Here is a 17,737-nt window from a genome sequence, read left to right as displayed (position 1 = left end):
CATTGCACCCGACCCCTTTGGCCCCTCCTATAGGTGGTGAGCCCATGGGAAGGGGGACCCACGTATCCTCTTCGGGCTGTGCCCGGCCGGGCTCCATGGGTGAAAGCCCGGCCACCAGGCGCTCGCCAACGTGCCCCACCTCCAGGCCTGGCTCCAGAGTGGGGCCCCGGCGACCCGCGTCCGGGCGAGGGAACACTGTGTCCAATATTTGTATTCGTCATAAGGGGTCTTTGGGCTGCACTTAGTCGGGCCCCTCACCTAGGACCTGTCTGCCTTGGGTGACCCTACTAGGGGCATGAAGCCCCTGACAGCATAGCTCCTAGGATCATTGGGACACTCAAAGTCCTCCACCACGATAAGGTGGCAGCCCAGGGAGAGGAGAAATTTTTACCTCAGTCGTAACTCTTTAATAGAAGGTATTGCATGGACTGTGAGTGTGGGTGTGATTTTTTTATTTCATACCTTCCTATTGAAATTATAGTAAGACTTTTTGAAAACAGAATGTTGATTTAATTCAGACAGCTAAACCACAAAGTATAGAGCAACACAGTTATGTTGTGAAATGTTCAGTTTTTGGTGTAAATTTGTCATTATTTCTCCAACTTTAGAAGAAATGCGTGGCATAGAAGAGGAGCCAAGTCACCTGTCTCTGGTCGTGTGTATAGACAAACTAACCAAGGTGTACAAGACCGGCAGCAAACTGGCCCTCAACAAGCTAAGCCTCAACCTCTATGAAAATCAGGTGGTTTCCTTCCTGGGACACAATGGAGCTGGAAAGACTACTACCATGTAAGCAGGTCTAATGGTTGTAGGCCTTCAAATGTGTAGCTATAAAAGGAAGCAAAAAAGAGTATCGTTCATATAAAACTGTTGCTTTTACAATAATGCTTTTGATGGAATCCATTACTGTTGTGGCTATTTTGACTTGGGATGTTGAATCTGTCATATTGTGAATAAAAGTAGAGAATTAACACTATTTTCAAGTCAATATTATGTTACAGCTAAAAAACAAATTGTTTTATATTGTTCTGCGTGATATTTACTAGTATGAAACACATACCATAAGGTGGGGAACTGGTAAACATCCTCACCCCCCCCCCCCCCCCCCACACACACACACACACACACACATAAACTTCAGCAGTTGCACTTTTCACTTCAATCTCGAGTCCTCTACTAGAAAACTGAGATCTTAAAAGTTCTGTGCAGTATCTTAGCTGTTCCTAGAACTGCACTCTTCTGGACAGAGATCTCTGAGGTCATTCTTGAGATCTGTTGGAGCCACTCTTTCAGTTTGGGGGTCTCAGCTCCAAGTGTTTTAATGACCGCTGACACCACTGAGGTCTTAAGTCTTCACAACTTCTGTATTTCCACTTTTTTCCCTTTTTTCCTCTTTCTATGTATTTCTTTGGACTGTCTCAGGGCATCTTTGCATAGCCTGCATTTTGGGTCCTGTCTGGTGTGGTAGGCCCCAGCCTCTATTGCTCTTGTGCTGCCATGATTAGTGCCTTTGTGCTGTCTTTCAGTCCAGCCCTCTCTAGCCACTGGTAGGATTTGTTGATATCAACCACTTCTTCAATTTGCCGATGTTACATTTGCACAGGGGCTTGTCTTTCCATGATGAACAGAGACATTCACTTAGCAGTTCATGATTGAAGGATTTCTTCCTGATGTACTCCAAGATGTTGATTATTTCATCCTATACATTGTCTCTGATGCTCACTAGTCCTCTGCCTCCCTCCTTTTCTTATCGTTTAAAGTCTCAGGGTTCTGGACTTAAGGTGAAACCCTCTGTGCATTTTGAGGAACTTTCGTGTCTTGGTGTCAGTGGCTTTTATCTCCTCCTTTGGCCAGGATATTATACCAGCAGTGTGTCTGATGACTGCAGAGCATATATGTAGATGGTTTAGACTTAGTTCTTGCCATTCAGCTGGCATTTCAGGACCTGCCTTACTTTCTGTAGGTACCTGGTTGTGGCTGACTTCTTTGCAGCCTTATCTTGGTTGCTATTTGTCTGTGGGATTCCAAGGTATTTGTAGCTATCATGGACGTCTGCAGTGTTGCCTTCAGGTAGTTCAACCCCTTCAGTTGTGATCACAGAACTCCTGAAAAACTCCTCCCTCCTCCTTAGCCCTGGAACGAGTTTCTTCCCGCCGGCTTCTCCACTGTTCTGTCCCTCTACAGAGGTTTGCTTCCCTTACCATAACCAGACATTTTTATTATACAGATAGAGACAGTAAATACTGTTTTACCTTTTGAAAGTTTGTCGCAAAGACACCGCCACCATTTCTGACAGATGGTGCACAATAATGAGCGAACATAGGGAACATGTTCCTACGCTGCCCGGCTGAGGCGAACTCCCTCCTGGCAAGAATAGCTATGGAGATTTGCCTGTGTGTCTGTGCGGTCTCCTCTGTGCACAATAACTGTGCTATCTTCTTCCACGAGTACTTGGCCATTTGACTTACTTTATCATTTTATATTTTTTGCTGTAACAGTAAGAGAAGACTATTTTCTCAATCAGCTGTTCCTCAGTGGAGCAGTAGGCGCAAAATGACTTCATTGCAGTTCATCTGCTTTTCCACATAAACACTCCCGCAAACAAAGTTCTGACCAATAACATGAAAGCTGACTCATACCCATGAGAAAAAAAGTTCCACCTAGACCTTGTGTCGAGAACGGGCTATCAGAGCTCCTTTGAGAACAAAGTTACATGATTTTTATCCTGCAACTTTGTCAGTAAGAGCAGATTCTTTTCACATCCTACGTTGTATAAATCAGCCTTTACTGTCCTGTTGACATTGTACAGTTTCAAGCATTCCAGGATCAATGTGTGTGGTATTAAGTCATAGTGTTTTTTTGGTAGTCAATCCAGGCAGTACACAGGTTTGTGTGTTTGGTCTTACAGTCTCAAGCAACTGGCCAGTAGCTCTAGTGTTGGTGAGAATTCCTTTCTTTGCCTCGCTCAGGTATTGACCCATGTGCCTATTAATCTTAGCTGGTATGATGCCTGACAGGAGCTTCTATGTTGTACAAAGACAGGTGACTGGCCAGTAGTTGGTTGTGAATGCCCCTTTCTGAGGGTCCATGATCAGAACTGTCTGGACTTGGGTCAACCACTCAGGGTGGGTCCCTTCCTTTAGCAGCTGGTTCATTTGTCCTGTTAGGCATTCATGGACGACAGTCAGTTTCTGTAAATCATCACACGCCCTGGTGCAGTCCACTTCTTCATACCTAAGACTTAGCTAGTCTTAGCATCTTTTTACAAAAGAAAAACCCCTACTGGTCATTTAGAAAATGGCGGAGTAAACTCACTTCAGAATTAGGTTTTGTTCTCACAACCAGCATTTTATTTGCCACAAATAGTCTGCATGAAATCCAATATTGTTGGGGAATAAAAAGCAGACTTTTTTGTCATGTGTGATTGTTTTATCATTCACCTAATGTATGTTGTATTGTCATAGGTCCATCCTGACAGGCTTGTTTCCACCAACCTCTGGCTCTGCCACCATATATGGCCATGACATTCGTACTGAGATGGAGCGTATTCGTCAGAACTTGGGCATGTGTCCGCAGCATAATGTTCTTTTTGACAAGCTGAGTGTGGAGGAGCACCTGTGGTTTTACTCCAGACTCAAAGGCATGGATGAAGAAGACATACGCAAAGAGATGGACAAGTGAGTATAAACATGTTCCAAATATTTTTTTTTTCTTTTATCAACAGCCAAGTTCCTGAGGTGATAAACAGTATAATCTTTTTTTTTTTTTTTTTGCATTGCATGTGGCTCCCACTTTCTCTCTCCCCTGTCTGTGTCACCTTTCCATTATGGTTTTCTACAACTATTATGGTGAAACTTTTGTAATTAGCAAAAAGGTCCTGGGTTCAAGCCCCAGGTTGGACCAGGGGTCTTTCTGTGAGGAGTTAGCTTGTTCTCCTCGTGTTTGTGTGGGTTTTCTCCGGTTTCCTCCCTCAGTCTAAACACATGCATGTAAGGCTGCCTTCAGGCCCAGGCCACCCTTGAAAAAGAGATCTGTGATCTCAATGGGATTTGCCTGGTTAAATAAAGGTTAATAATAAAAAATAATTATTTTTGTGTATTACAGTTCTTTTTTTCTTGAGCATTGGACATTTTAAATGACTTCTCTGCAATATTGCTTTATGTGCAGTATATTAAGAGTAAATACACTATTGTGTAAAAGTCTTGAGTCAACCATCATTTGTCTAATCGTTGTGTTCATGTAGTCAGACATGCTTGTGATTCAAATGGGTTTGAGCAATAGTTCTCCTGGCTTTCTGAAAGTTTAGCAAAGAATAAAAAAATGAAAAAAGAATATTTGTTGCTTTTTTCACCACACATTTTTATTTGTGATATTACTTAAAATTTACCTAATATTATAGGGTATTTTAATATAACAAACATAGCAAAGAACTATTTTTAAATGCCAACAGCATATCACAAAGATGCTGTTTTCTACATATTTAGTTTGAATCTACTAAAATAAATGTTTTGAATCAGCAAGGTGATTTGCAGAGCAATAAGATCTAAAAAGTTAAATATTGTGCAAAGACAAAAGTTGAAAGATCTTCCGAAAGCCTGGAGAACCGTTGTTAAGTTCAACAAAGTTTGATTCCTTGGAAGCAAAATATAAAGAAATGAGGGTGGCTTAATATCTTTGTGCAGCACCTTAATTTGATTGGTTCAGACAACTTGGTGTACATTTCTGAAAGTTGGCGACACAAGATTTTTTAGGCATGCTTATATTTGTAGTAAATGCGTACACTCTTGTAGGTCTAATTTTGTTCAGGACTTGCTTAAAAAAAAATCATCTGATCATCTTCATTACAATGAAATGATGCTGGCATTCCCAGGCCTACTCAAAGTACTGACAAATAATAACAAGGTAATAACAAACACAAAGTTAAAAAACAACAAGTGAACAAGTGAGAGTTATATTCAGTTTCAAAAAGAAAAGAAAAGGTTCATGTATGTGACCCAAGGTGGCAAAATGAGTCAGAATACATACAGGCAAAATATGTGAAAAAATAGATTTTTGCCAAAATTTTAAAAAATAATCCATAAAGACACCATCTAATGATCCCAGTAACTAAAATAGCATTAGCAAATACCTTTAAATTGAAGTTATCTAACAGGTATGTCTTGAGAAGTAAACCGTTTAATTCTAATCCTTTTGAAATCCTTTGAAATTGACCATTTTTCTCTGCCAGAAAATCGCACACTGGAGTTCCTAGGAACAGGGGCATTTCAGTGCAACTTGGATAACCTATGCCAGTCGGCCCAGCAAGCCTTGCCAGCTGTGTGGGATGGGATGTTCCTTATAACAGCTAATAATGGACAATGCGTTTGAGCCGTCCAACATTAGAGTGCACTTTGCAGCAAGAGGCAGTTTTCCTAATGTAATTGGAGCTATCAGCTGCACACATTGCTATAAAAGCACTATCACAGGATGAATATGTTGTTTTAAATTGAAGCATTTTCCATTTAATCAATACAAAACGTATATGTGATGCACAAATGCAAATAACAAGCATTGTGAAGTGGATTCACTCATTCTACTACATAGCTGGTTGGGAACAGACTAGCTAGCATGGTGTGGGATAGGTGGCTTATTTGTGAGTAAATTAATTCAGTTTTTTTAAGAGTAATCCCCCTGATATCCATTGAGCTGTAGACTCCCACATACCATCCTATCTTCATGACATCATCATTAGTCAGTGGTTTAAGTGAACCACTGATGAATGTATTTGTGTAAACACGGAGGCATGCAAGGTTTTATGTTAGCCCCAAAAGTGTGTCCCAAGCACCTCTCCAGATTTTTGATTATTCAGAGAGGAGAATCACACATGCAGGGCATATTTGCATCTTTTTGCATATTTAAATGCAGGCGTGTGACAGGCGGTGTCTCATGTCACCTCAGTTCCTCGTTGAACAGGATGTACAGGTGCTGGTCATAAAATTAGAATATCATGAAAAAGTAGATTGATTTCAGTAATTCCATTTAAAAAGTGAAACTTGTATATTATATTCATACATTACATACAAACTCATATATTTCAAATGTTTATTTTGTTTAATTTTGATGATTACAAATGACAATTTGAGATTTTCATTTGTTGTCATTTGTAATCATCAAAATTAAACAAAATAAACATTTGAAATATATGAGTTTGTATGTAATGTATGAATATAATATACAAGTTTCACTTTTTAAATGGAATTACTGAAATCAATCTACTTTTTCATGATATTCTAATTTTATGACCAGCACCTGTATGATGGAAATGTGCATGGTGTCATTCATCTGGATTTGATTGTGTCTGTGCTGCTTTCTTGATTTAACACTGTTTCAGTAGGAAATCCACATAAGTCTTTGTTCACAAATCTCTTGGTCTCTACCAGATTTTAATATAAGGTATTTGACAAACGTTAAACAAAATCAGTGAGAGCAGAAAAGTGACATGTGTTTGGACTGCAATGCAAAGTTAAAATGAAACGTGCATTAGAGGCAGAAACAACCTGCTTTGCTACAAGTGTGTGTTTATATGTTTGTCTAGGATGATTGTGGACCTGGAGTTGTCCAACAAGCGTCACAGCTTGGTGCAGACGTTGTCCGGTGGGATGAAGCGGAAGTTGTCTGTGGCTATTGCCTTTGTTGGTGGCTCCAGAGCTGTCATCCTGGATGAGCCCACTGCAGGAGTGGATCCTTATGCTCGCAGGGCCATCTGGGACCTCATCCTGAAGTACAAGCAGGGTGAGTGATGCCACAAAACCAGGATGGCACTTTGGCTTTTGTAACACAAAGTCTTTTTAAAACAATCTTGCAGTCTAGGACCAGTTTAAAAGTTCTAAAACTTTGTAACTCATAACAATACAGGTTTAAGTGTTAGCTTTATTAAACCATGTTTGTAGGTACCACAGAAGTTCTTACACATTAAATTTATGTTTAACTTACTTTTCTTCCTTGGATAGAATAATGCTGACCTAGGTAAAAGTATTTGCCCCCCCGAAAAACATGTATTGCTAATTTAGAAGGTGTCCAATAACCACATATTCTATTAAAAAATAGCAAAAACCTATCTGCTTCTGTATTAGTTTTTATTACAAATGTGCATCCTTTTTTATATTATGCCTTGCCTTTTGATAACTAGAGAAAATCAGTTGCTGCACGTGTGTGTGTGTGTGTTGTACCTCTGTTTCAGGTCGTACAATTCTGCTGTCCACCCACCACATGGATGAGGCTGACCTCTTGGGAGATCGCATTGCCATCATCTCGCATGGAAAACTCAAGTGTTGTGGCACACCACTTTTCCTGAAGAGCACATATGGAGATGGATATAAACTGACACTCGTTAAAAAGCAGAGTGAAGGGCGAAGTATGTTCTCACACACGTGTGCTTTCGATATGAGCAATAAGTTTGAACTATTTTCAAGCTTCCCTTACTATAGTAGACTGGTATATACCAGTGCCAGTTATACTACTGGTGGTATATATAATATTGACAGAATAAAATTACTTGCTCCACATTTCACTCACTTCATTTTAGTTTTTTAGCAGTCAGTCCCATATTTTAGCTCTGAGTCTAGCTATAAGGATTCTAACCCACCTTTTCAGTGTAAACATGTTCAACATGTCTGTCATTAGGCAGCAGCCTTCACTTAAATATTAAAAAGCCTGAGTTCAAGTTTTGGGATGCATGCGTTATTTGTAATAACTGGATGTGCTTTTCATTTGTTTACTGTTAAAATGTGAATTTATGATTCAGGTTTTCCTGTGTGCATCCCAAGTCTTTTCCCCTTCTTTCTTATGCTGACAAAGTTGTATCACACTGAACTGCAACTAATGGAGACTAAAGGGCAAACAACATTTGCAAAGGAGTCTCTAAAATGGCTCAAAGTTTGCAGGAGTTCTCAAGTTCTCAAGTCACAGATGCTCTGTCTTGTCTGAAATGTGGACATATTCAAAATAAAAATTTCTCAAAAACAGATTTTCTTTCAAAATAGTTGCAGTGTTTTGGCGGGCACCTCAACCCCTTCTCAGTTCAGTTTCCATAATTCTAATTCAATTCAATTCAATTTAATTTAAAGATACTTAATTAATCCCAAAGGGAAATTAAATGTTTTTGTAGCTCATAATCTTGGTTTTGTTAAAGACTTGTTATAGCTGCTGATGGCTGTGGGCAGGAAGGATCTCTTATAGCGGTCTGTCCTGATGTGTCCTCGGCTCTGGTGTCCTCAAGGAGTCCCACCAGGTAAACCTCCTGTGGAGCCATGACGGCTTAGCTCTGGTAGCTCAGGTTGGTCTTGAAGTCCTGGGCGATCTCCTGGACCAGGTGCTGGAAGGGCAGCTTCTGGATGAGCAGCTCTGTGGACTTCTGGTGGTGGTGGATCTCCCTGAGAGCCACGGTACCGATCCTGCAGAGATGAGGCTTCTTCACTCTGCCGGTGGTCGGGACGCTCCTGCAGGAAGCTTTGGTGGTGAGCTGCTTCCTGGGAGCTTTACCTCCGGTTCAGGGTTCTTCACATTTAACACCTGTTGTCATGGTTACGTACCATAACAAAATGTCCAAAAGTAAAAAGGCTTTAGTAAAAATCCTTCCTGCTGCACAGCATTCGATACCAGAGGAAGTAATGATCCAAAAAAAGTGATTTACATCAAGAAAAAAAGAAGAAGAACATTTTCAAAAGCAATATCCCAGAATGAATGTAACTGAGCTGCTCCAACATGTAGCTACCTTGAGCGGCGCAATTCTAGAAGCGCCTAAATTCTAAAGTGCTAGAATTGTATTTTTGATACCATTGAAGATTTCTGTGAAAGAAAATATTAGCGGATACAGAATCAGAATCAATTTCTTGGCCAAATATGCTCACATATACATGGAATTTGTTGTTGGTAGATGGTCACACTCCCTATGTACATATAATTTACACCAGTAATATAGAAGTCTAAGTGCAGATTAAAAGTATGAGCAAAAACATTAAGAAGTGAAGTGGGGAAAAAAAGAGAAATAAAACAAAACAAACACAGATCTGTCATTTTCCAGCAGGTAGTCAGATCAGTTGTTCATGTGAGTGATGGCCATAGGAAAGAAACCATTTCTGTGTCTTGCAGTCCTGGTTTTGGCAGATCCGAAGCACCTGCCAGAGGGAAGGAGCTGAAATAGGTGTTGATGAGGTGGAGAAAAGTATTTGACAATGTTCCCTGCCCTCTTCTTGACTCTTGAGGGATAAAGGTCTTGAAGGGTGGACAGGGTAGCACCAATGGTCTTTTCCACAGTTTTTCCACAGAAAATACAGTCTCTGCTGGGCCTGTTTGAGGATGGTGCTGGTGTTGACTTCCCATTTGAGAAATTGTAGTTCCCAGGGACCGGGAGGTCTCCACAGACAACACAGGACAATTGGTTATTGTGAGGGGGAGCGGTATTGGGGAGACTGTCCTAAAGTCCAATGTTATTTCTACAGTCTTGAGTGTGTTCGGCTTCAGATTATTGAATGAAGCTGCACCAGGCGGTCAGCCTTCCTCTGGTACCCAGACTTGGCATTGTCCTTTATCAGTCCAATGACTGTGGTGTCGTCTGCAGATTTGATGATCTTAACTGCAGTGTCCATGGAAGTGCAGTCATTGGTATAGAGGGAGAAGAGCAGTGGAGACAGGACACATCCCTGAGAAGCCCCTGTGCTAATAGTCCTCACTCCAGACATAATATCACCTAGCCTCACCTGCTGCTTCCTGCCTGTCAGGAAGCTGGAGATCCTATGACAGACTGTGGGAGATATTCTGAGCTGGGAGAGCTCAGTATGGGTTGATCACCGAGCTGAAGTCCACAAACAGGATTCTTGCGTAGTAGCCTGGGTGGTGCAGATGTTGCAGAATAAAGTGTAGACCCATGTTTATAGCGTCGTCCACTGACCTGTTTGCCCAACAGGCAAACTGTAAGGGATCCAGAAGGTGACTTGTGTTGTCAACACCAGGCATTCGAAGGATTTCATGATCACAAATATTAGGACTACTAGTTTGCAGTCATTCAGTCCTTTGGTAGAGGCCCTTAATGTTCAGGTTTAACTACCCCAATGAAAAATAATAACTACTAAAGATGTTCAAATCTGTCTGTTTTCATTTGTAAAGCATACTCTAGTAGTAGATTAAATTATAAATGTGGTGGGTGCTGCCAAGGTAGGTGCAAAGTGGGTCAAGGTTGGCACAATGTGGACAGAAGGGGGTAGAGGTGTACCAGTACCAGGGCTAGAGTACAGTTTTACAAGTTGTGCACACAAGGAAAGGTGGGAATTTCAAAAATTGGTTGCTCAAAACATGACCACAGTTCACTAGTTGCTTGATACCAAACACTCAGAATTCAGTGAGACTACAGCTGAAAATTTCCTTTTTTTTTTCAAAAGTTCCTCACAATTTTGGCGATTGCTCCAGAATAGCTCAACACATCAACTAGTCTCCAACCAATTGCAGCCGTGTGAGATACGCCCACCTTTTCTATGCATTATCTTGGTTTCCCCATTAATTTATCATTCTGATTTACATCTTTCAGGTCAGGGCAGCCAGCTGAAGCCTCCTTCATCTCAGTCTCCATCCTCTTCTTTGTCACCTTGCTCAGAAGCTCAGGTCACACAGTTTATTCGCCAGTATGTAGCTTCCTGCCTGCTGGTGTCAGACTCCAACACTGAGCTGTCCTACGTCCTGCCCTCTGAGGCTGTCAAGAAAGGCTGCTTTGAGAGGCTCTTTCAGGTACAAAAACACACAAACTTCCCTTTCACCTGTGATATACACCATTGATACAGTGCTAGATACATATGTTTATTATCACACATCATCATAGAGACATCAGTTTTATTTCAAACTTATTCTGCAGCAAGACAACAAGCCCAAACCCTCAGCTCGAGTCTTGAAGAACTGCAGTGCTGTAGTGATTCAACTTCCTATTTTTGTGTGTGCTTCTAGGCTTTAGAGCAGAGCTTGGACAGCCTAGCTCTGACCAGCTTTGGGGTGATGGACACCACTTTGGAGGAGGTATTTCTCAAAGTGTCTGAAGAGGACCAGTCTCTCGAGAACAGTGATGCTGGTGAGAATAAAAAGGTTTTAGTTGCCATAAAAGTTCTATAACTTTTTTTTATCACAAGACTTTAAAAGCTCTGCTCTGACTAAACTGCAGGCTTCATACATTTAATTTTAGATATTAAGAGTTCGCCTGGAGGAAGCTCAGTGGGAAAATCATCAGTGGCTTCTGAAGCCCAAGCAGGGCCGCAGGCTGAGGCAGGACCCCCAATGCAGAGCGAGAAGCCTGAGGTGGAGCTGAGCAATCTGGTACAATGCTCCAGGCTTAGTCTGAGCCAAGACTCCCTGAAGTCGTCTTCATCTGTGGGCTCTGTGAGGGGTGATGAAAGAGGACTTTATGCAGACTTCTATGGAGATTACAGTCCACTGTTTGACAACGGACAAGAGTCTGAGTCTGCCAGTTTCAGAGGTAAGGCCCTGACGTCTGTATTGTGCCTTTTAGGGTTGTAACAGTGCATTTATTCTTACAGAATGATACAGCACACTAGATGAAGAGTATGTTTGTCCCAGGCAATCACTGCTTCCCATCTCGAAGTTGGCCCTCTATTCTCATTTTACTGCATTTTGCTCACTTGTACAACAAAAGAAAATCAGAGGAAGATACAATCTAAAGCACTCAATTCCAAAGCAAAGCAAGAATAGCAAGATTTGATGAAACATAAACTGAGTGCATTTCTTTTGAGTAGGCCAGGTGATGACCGAGGTATGGATACCTCCTTTTAAATGGAGAGCGAAGCTTTTGCCGGAGGGCGGAGGTCTCCCCTTAAATCAGGGCCGATCTATCAGCAACGTCTAACTTAATGATGTTATTTTACCGCTAACAACATAATTGTGCAACAGAGATGAAAGAATACCAGAAATCAGCTACTGTTTAACACAGAATCTGTAATTTATCATATTCAGCTAATTTTCTGACATTAGTCTTTACATTTTGCTATAGAGCTTTTTTTTCCTTTTGTACTGAACCATGACTTAGGCCACTTATAGTGCTTATACATCATTGTACTACTATAAAGTTGAACAGCTAGAAAAAGTGGAGATTACTCAAGTGGGAAAGAGCCTATTATTTGTTTGGTTTCAAAAACTAACAATATTTGTTAAATAGTAATTGGACTGTACTTACATGGGGCCTTTCTAGTCAACCAGGCCACTCAAAGCTCTTTACAACACAATCTGTGCTCTTATTTAGCCATCCACACACATTCATACAACACTGAATCTCTACAAAGCTAATCTGAATAAAATATTCTATAGATGGTAAATGGTAAATGGTAAATGGCTTGCACTTATATAGCGCTTTATCTAGTCCAAGGACCCCAAAGCGCTTTACACTAGTCATTCACCCATTCATCCACACATTCACACACTGATGGTGGTAAGCTACAATGTAGCCACAGCTGCCCTGGGGCGGGCTGACAGAAGTGAGGCTGCCATCACACCGGCACCACCGAGCCCTCTGACCACCACCAGTAGGCAAGGTGGGTGAAGTGTCTTGCCCAAGGACACAACGGCTGCCCCCCTACCTCCTGTGCCACTGCCGCCCTATATAGACTTAGATTAGACTGATTAGACTATAAAGTCTAATCAGTGCTGTAAACGTCATTCATCCACCAATGGAGCACACATCAGAGGCTGTGAGGGGTTCAGTGTCTTACCCAGGGACACTTTGACATGTGACTGCTGCCAGGAATTGAACCTCCAACTGCTCTAACCACTGAGCCACAGCCACCAATTTACCAAATTCACCTGTTAACAATTTACTAAAGTTTTATTCATAGACAGTGATCAATTTAAAGTAAAAAAAGGAAATCTGTTAGAAAGTTACAACCTAATTCAGTGCAGCACAAAAGATGTGCAAATGGAGTTCTACACATGGCACTCCAGAATATTTTGTCAAGTCTTGAAAATCATCCAGATTGACAGATATACCCAGTGTCTGCATGTCGCCATTTTTACCACTTTGTCTCTTTCACGTCCAGGAGATGCTGAGAACCCCTCAGAGCCAGGAATCCTGGAAGGCCAGGGCAGCTTCAAGGTGGAAGGCTGGTGGCTGAAACTAAGTCAGTTTTATGGCCTCATTGTTAAGAGGTTCCACTGTGCCAAGAGGAACACCAAGGGCCTTTTCTCTCAGATTCTCCTGCCTGCCTTCTTTGTCTGTGTTGCCATGACCGTTGCCTTATCTGTGCCTGAGATTGGTGAGTACATGTTTTGATTGTTTCTTTTGTCTGGATAATTGTTGTTTTCCAGCAAGAATCTCTTCTGTCTGTGTTTGTATGCGAATTTGCAAGATTTTTCATGAACCACTGGACAGATTTTAATGAAACCTACACCTTATGGGTTATATGCATTGCACACACTTACACCTACAACTGATTGACCAAAAACTCCACCACTACTTTAAAAGACTCAAACCTATAAGGCCTCTGACGTATGATTTGTCAATGAAGGGGAACAAACTTGTAGGTCAAGATCAAATTTATTTACACACCACAACAGAAGTTTACCTTAACTGGTGGCTAATTATTGTTTTGGTTTTATTCACAGGAGATCTACCCCCCTTGATCTTATCACCATCTCAGTATCATAACTACACCCAACCTCGGGGCAATTTCATTCCATACGCCAATGAAGATAGACCCCAGTACAGGTAGCATAAAGTTTACATTTACACAGATACTTTTACATTACACCTGAATTCATTCTTGTTCTTACAATGAAATTAAACTCATGTACCATGCAACATGGTGTGGCCTTGACTTGAATGATTTACTGTCCAACTGTATCATCTGTGGAAATGAATCTCAGGAGTAAACTGTCACCCGATGCCAGCCCTCAGAAGATCATCAACACCCTCCGTCTGCCATCAGGTGTAGGTGCTACTTGTGTCCTTAAAACCCCCTTCAACAGCACCCTGGACCAACTGGCCCAGACCCTCAACCCCTATGACAACAACTCCAAGACGCTGGCAGCCCAATACTTTGACTCTATGTGTCTTGACTCCTTCACTCAAGGGGTTCCCCTCTCCAACTTTGTCCCCCCTCCACCTTCACCAGCTCCCTCAGATGACCCAGACCCTCGTTTTGTCGATGGGCTGTGGAACTTTACGGTGGTTCCTCCAACCACAGTTAATGGTGAGACCCGATGACCAGTCCTAAATTTAGGTGCAAGACCAGTGCCTGTGTTAGTATTGTTTTGACAAGTCAAAGTGTTCTCTTTAAGATATCTCATTTGTGTTTGTTTAGAGCCTGTCACATCTCCTCCCATCCTCCCTTTATCCATCCACGAGCCAGTGCGGTGCACCTGCTCCATGCAGGGGACAGGTTTCTCCTGCCCCAGTGGGGTTGGAGGACACCCCCCTCTCATGAAGGTAGTGACTGGTGACATCCTGGTGGACGTCACAGGGCGGAACGTCTCAGAGTATCTGCTCTTCACTTCAGACAGACTGAGGCTTCACAGGTAGGACGTAAAAACCATCTGGGAAAAAAATACTACCTAATATTTTGTTTTATTTCACTCCTAACTTTCAACATTATGGTTTTATTGTTTTCCTACCAGTAATATTTACAAGACTAGCTTTGGTTCTGGTTCTGTAGGAAACTTGCTATGTACATTTTCATTCCACAGAAACTAGCAAAATATTAATTTGGAAGTAAAAAATTGGGATGCTTAATTATCATCTGCCACCAAAAGCAAAAGGTAAAAATGTTTTTGCCCATATCTGTGTGTGTTTATTTGTCTGTAGGGTTGGCAAAATATTTCATGAACCAGGGGACAGATTTTATTCAAACTCCCAGAAGGTGGATGTACATTTACAACTGATTAACTTTTAATGTGGCTGCAACCTTAGTAAACACAAAAATGACGATAAGTCAGTCAGTGTAACAAATATTGAGCTAATATTTGGCATGTTAGCAGCTGAGATGAGCTCTACACATTGCACATCTTTGCCAAAAACCTTGGCAAAAATTGTTAAAGTCAACACTGTCTGTCAGCAAATTATTTCAACCACTGGACAGATTTTAGAGAAACTCAGAAAGTTTTCATTGTCTGTGCATCTTAAATTCATTACCATTTAAGTCAGCCCAATCTCATCACATGGTACTCTCAGCACATGAGATTGTGCATAAGGTCATTTAAAGGTTTGACCAAAGGAGCTATAATTCTGTCATTTCTTATGATAAGTTTATCTCGGTTTAAAACTTTGGCATAAAAGGTGGTGGGTCATGTGCATTCCTTCAAGAAATGCCATCCATCCATCCATCCATCCTTTTTCCTTTCCTGCTTCTCCATTCCGGGTTGCGGGGAGCTGGTGCCTATCTCCAGCAGTCACTGTGCGAGAGGCGGGGGACACTCAGGACAGGTCGCAAGTCCATCGCAGGGACACATAGAGACAAACGAGACAAACAACCATTCACGCTCTCACTCACACCTAGGGACAGTTTAAGAGTCACCAATTAACCTATCAGGCATGTTTTTGGTCTGTGGGAGGAAACCGGAGTACCCGGAGTAAACCCACGTGTGCACAGGGAGAACATGGAAACTCCAGGCAGGAGGTCAACCTGCAACCTTGTTGCTGGGAGGCCAAGAAATGCTAGATGTTTGATTTTAGAATGAAATGTTAGTTGTCTAAAACTCTCACTGACCACAATAACATCAGTTTTATTTTGCTCAGTTATTCATTTAATCAAATATCATTGTTCACCACAAACAGCCTTGTCAAGGATCTGTAAAGCACTTTACAGTTGCTCCACACACACAAACAAACACTGAACATTTCTCTTTTATTTTTGCACTCTTTGTTTTTTTCCATACACTGTTAAGCAGTTTGGGGCAATGTGTGGGTTTGTCTTCCTGCCCAGAAACACTTAAACACATGGAAGAGTTGATTTTCAGGCTTACCAACAAACATCTGCAATAAAAAGAGCCATCCACCTACTATGTACTGCTTGTTGTAGAGTCGAATGGTGGGGGCTGCAGCTTGAGATCTCTTTCCACAGCCACCTCTTCCAGCTCTTCAGACACGGTCTTATCAGCGGGTGGAAAAACGATACTCCAGATTATTATTTGTACTTTATTCCAAAGTAAATCCTAATTCAGTTCGCTGAATGGCTTTCTTTAAATTTGCATAGCTGTACTGAATTCTTGTTTTTTTGTTATCTTTCTGGTGTTTTCAAATATTCAAAATATAATATTCAGATATTATTCACAGTGTTTTTTGTGTGCCTTTTTTCCCATCGTCATTTTTCTGGGGCCATTTTGATTAAATATTTCAGGGGCTTAAAAACAGTAAATTAAATTAAATACAGTTTTAAAAAACGCAAACGAAACACAAGCAAAAACAGATTGTACTGTGTCTATACTGTAGACGTTCTTATTTTTCTTATAGTTTGTTTTTTGTTCTTGATTTTGTTTCTTTGTGACAGATATGGTGGTTTAACAGTAGGAAACATTCAGAAATCAGTCCCTGCATCCTTTGGAAGAAAGATCCCTCCGATGCTCAGCAAGATTGCAGTCCGCAGATCAGCTCAAGTGAGAACGATGCCTCAGAGTTTCAACAGGACAATTAAAATTTGAACTATTTCTCACAAAGGGCCTCTTATCTTTAGGTTCTGTACAACAACAAAGGCTATCACAGCATGCCAACATACCTGAATGTCCTCAACAACGCCATCCTGCGGGCCAATTTACCCTCTTCAAAGGGCAACCCTGCTGCCTATGGTACTGATGTGTCTGATTTATGCTTCATTGTAAAGTTGTGTGTAACTTCTGCCATGCTTATTAGTACCCATAGAAATTAAGTTGTTTTGTTGTGTGTTTGTATTCTGTAGGCATCACGCTGACAAACCATCCAATGAATCGAACCAGTGCGAGCCTGTCTTTGGACTACTTGTAAGTTTTTACACAAGCACTAATATTAGGCAGAGGCTGTAAGTCACTGACATCTCCACACATGTCTAACTGAACCTGTGTTTGTTTTTACTGAAACCTAATGCATTAAATGGAATTTAAAGATTTAAATCCTTTTCACTATGAAAGTAACCTACTTTGTTTAATAAACTATGCAAATAAGGTATGTTGTGCTCACTAGTGAGCCTTAAAATTAGACACCAAGCTTGTGTTGGATGGCTGAAGAAAGATGGAGAAAGTCTGATTATCGCCATCAAAAACACTTGTTTATTCATCTACTCCAGTTGTGTCTCTGATGATAGTTTTGTAAAAATACACAGAAAAAAAAATGTGACCCATGCTGGAAAAATAAGTCACAATGAGGATTTTTTTCATTTTGAGTTATTATTTTTAAATTCTTCATCTCTAAAGCTTCAAATTGATACATCGTTTGTTGAAATTTGGTGTTTATCACCTTGTTATCAACGAGCGAGTTTTGTTAACACGGTCACCGGTTTAAAAACATGAATTTTATTGGTCTAGATCAGGGGTGGGGAACCCTGGTCCTCAGGGCCACTATCCTGCATGTTTTCCTTGTTTCTCTGCTCCAACACACCTGATTTGAATCAATGGGTGATTAACAGGCTTCTGCAGAACATGAAGAGGTGATTTAACCTCTGAATCAGGTGTGTTGGAGCAGAGGAACAAGGAAAACATGCAGGATGGTGGCCCTGAGGACCAGGGTTGGAGACCCCTGGTTTAGAAT

General features: G+C 41.2%; 1 protein-coding gene across 2 annotated transcripts in view; it reads left to right on the top strand.

Annotated features, from left to right (window-relative positions):
* Positions 1 to 17,737, top strand: part of abca2 (ATP-binding cassette, sub-family A (ABC1), member 2) — a 98,528-nt gene that overhangs the window by 64,210 nt on the left and 16,581 nt on the right. For both annotated transcript variants that reach the window (XM_017432713.3, XM_017432711.3), the window contains 14 exons: positions 609 to 789; positions 3,465 to 3,677; positions 6,575 to 6,771; positions 7,220 to 7,393; positions 10,562 to 10,758; positions 10,972 to 11,092; positions 11,204 to 11,494; positions 13,065 to 13,280; positions 13,630 to 13,732; positions 13,891 to 14,216; positions 14,328 to 14,541; positions 16,509 to 16,614; positions 16,692 to 16,803; positions 16,914 to 16,974. In XM_017432713.3, the coding sequence (XP_017288202.1) occupies positions 609 to 789; positions 3,465 to 3,677; positions 6,575 to 6,771; positions 7,220 to 7,393; positions 10,562 to 10,758; positions 10,972 to 11,092; positions 11,204 to 11,494; positions 13,065 to 13,280; positions 13,630 to 13,732; positions 13,891 to 14,216; positions 14,328 to 14,541; positions 16,509 to 16,614; positions 16,692 to 16,803; positions 16,914 to 16,974 (2,512 nt within the window). The remainder of the gene's footprint in view (positions 1 to 608; positions 790 to 3,464; positions 3,678 to 6,574; positions 6,772 to 7,219; positions 7,394 to 10,561; positions 10,759 to 10,971; positions 11,093 to 11,203; positions 11,495 to 13,064; positions 13,281 to 13,629; positions 13,733 to 13,890; positions 14,217 to 14,327; positions 14,542 to 16,508; positions 16,615 to 16,691; positions 16,804 to 16,913; positions 16,975 to 17,737) is intronic.

This window comes from Kryptolebias marmoratus, linkage group LG1 (genome assembly GCF_001649575.2).
Source record: "Kryptolebias marmoratus isolate JLee-2015 linkage group LG1, ASM164957v2, whole genome shotgun sequence".
Lineage (NCBI taxonomy): Eukaryota > Metazoa > Chordata > Actinopteri > Cyprinodontiformes > Rivulidae > Kryptolebias > Kryptolebias marmoratus.
The sequence above is the reverse complement of the archived record's forward strand: the minus strand, read 5'-3'. Positions and strand labels throughout refer to the sequence as shown.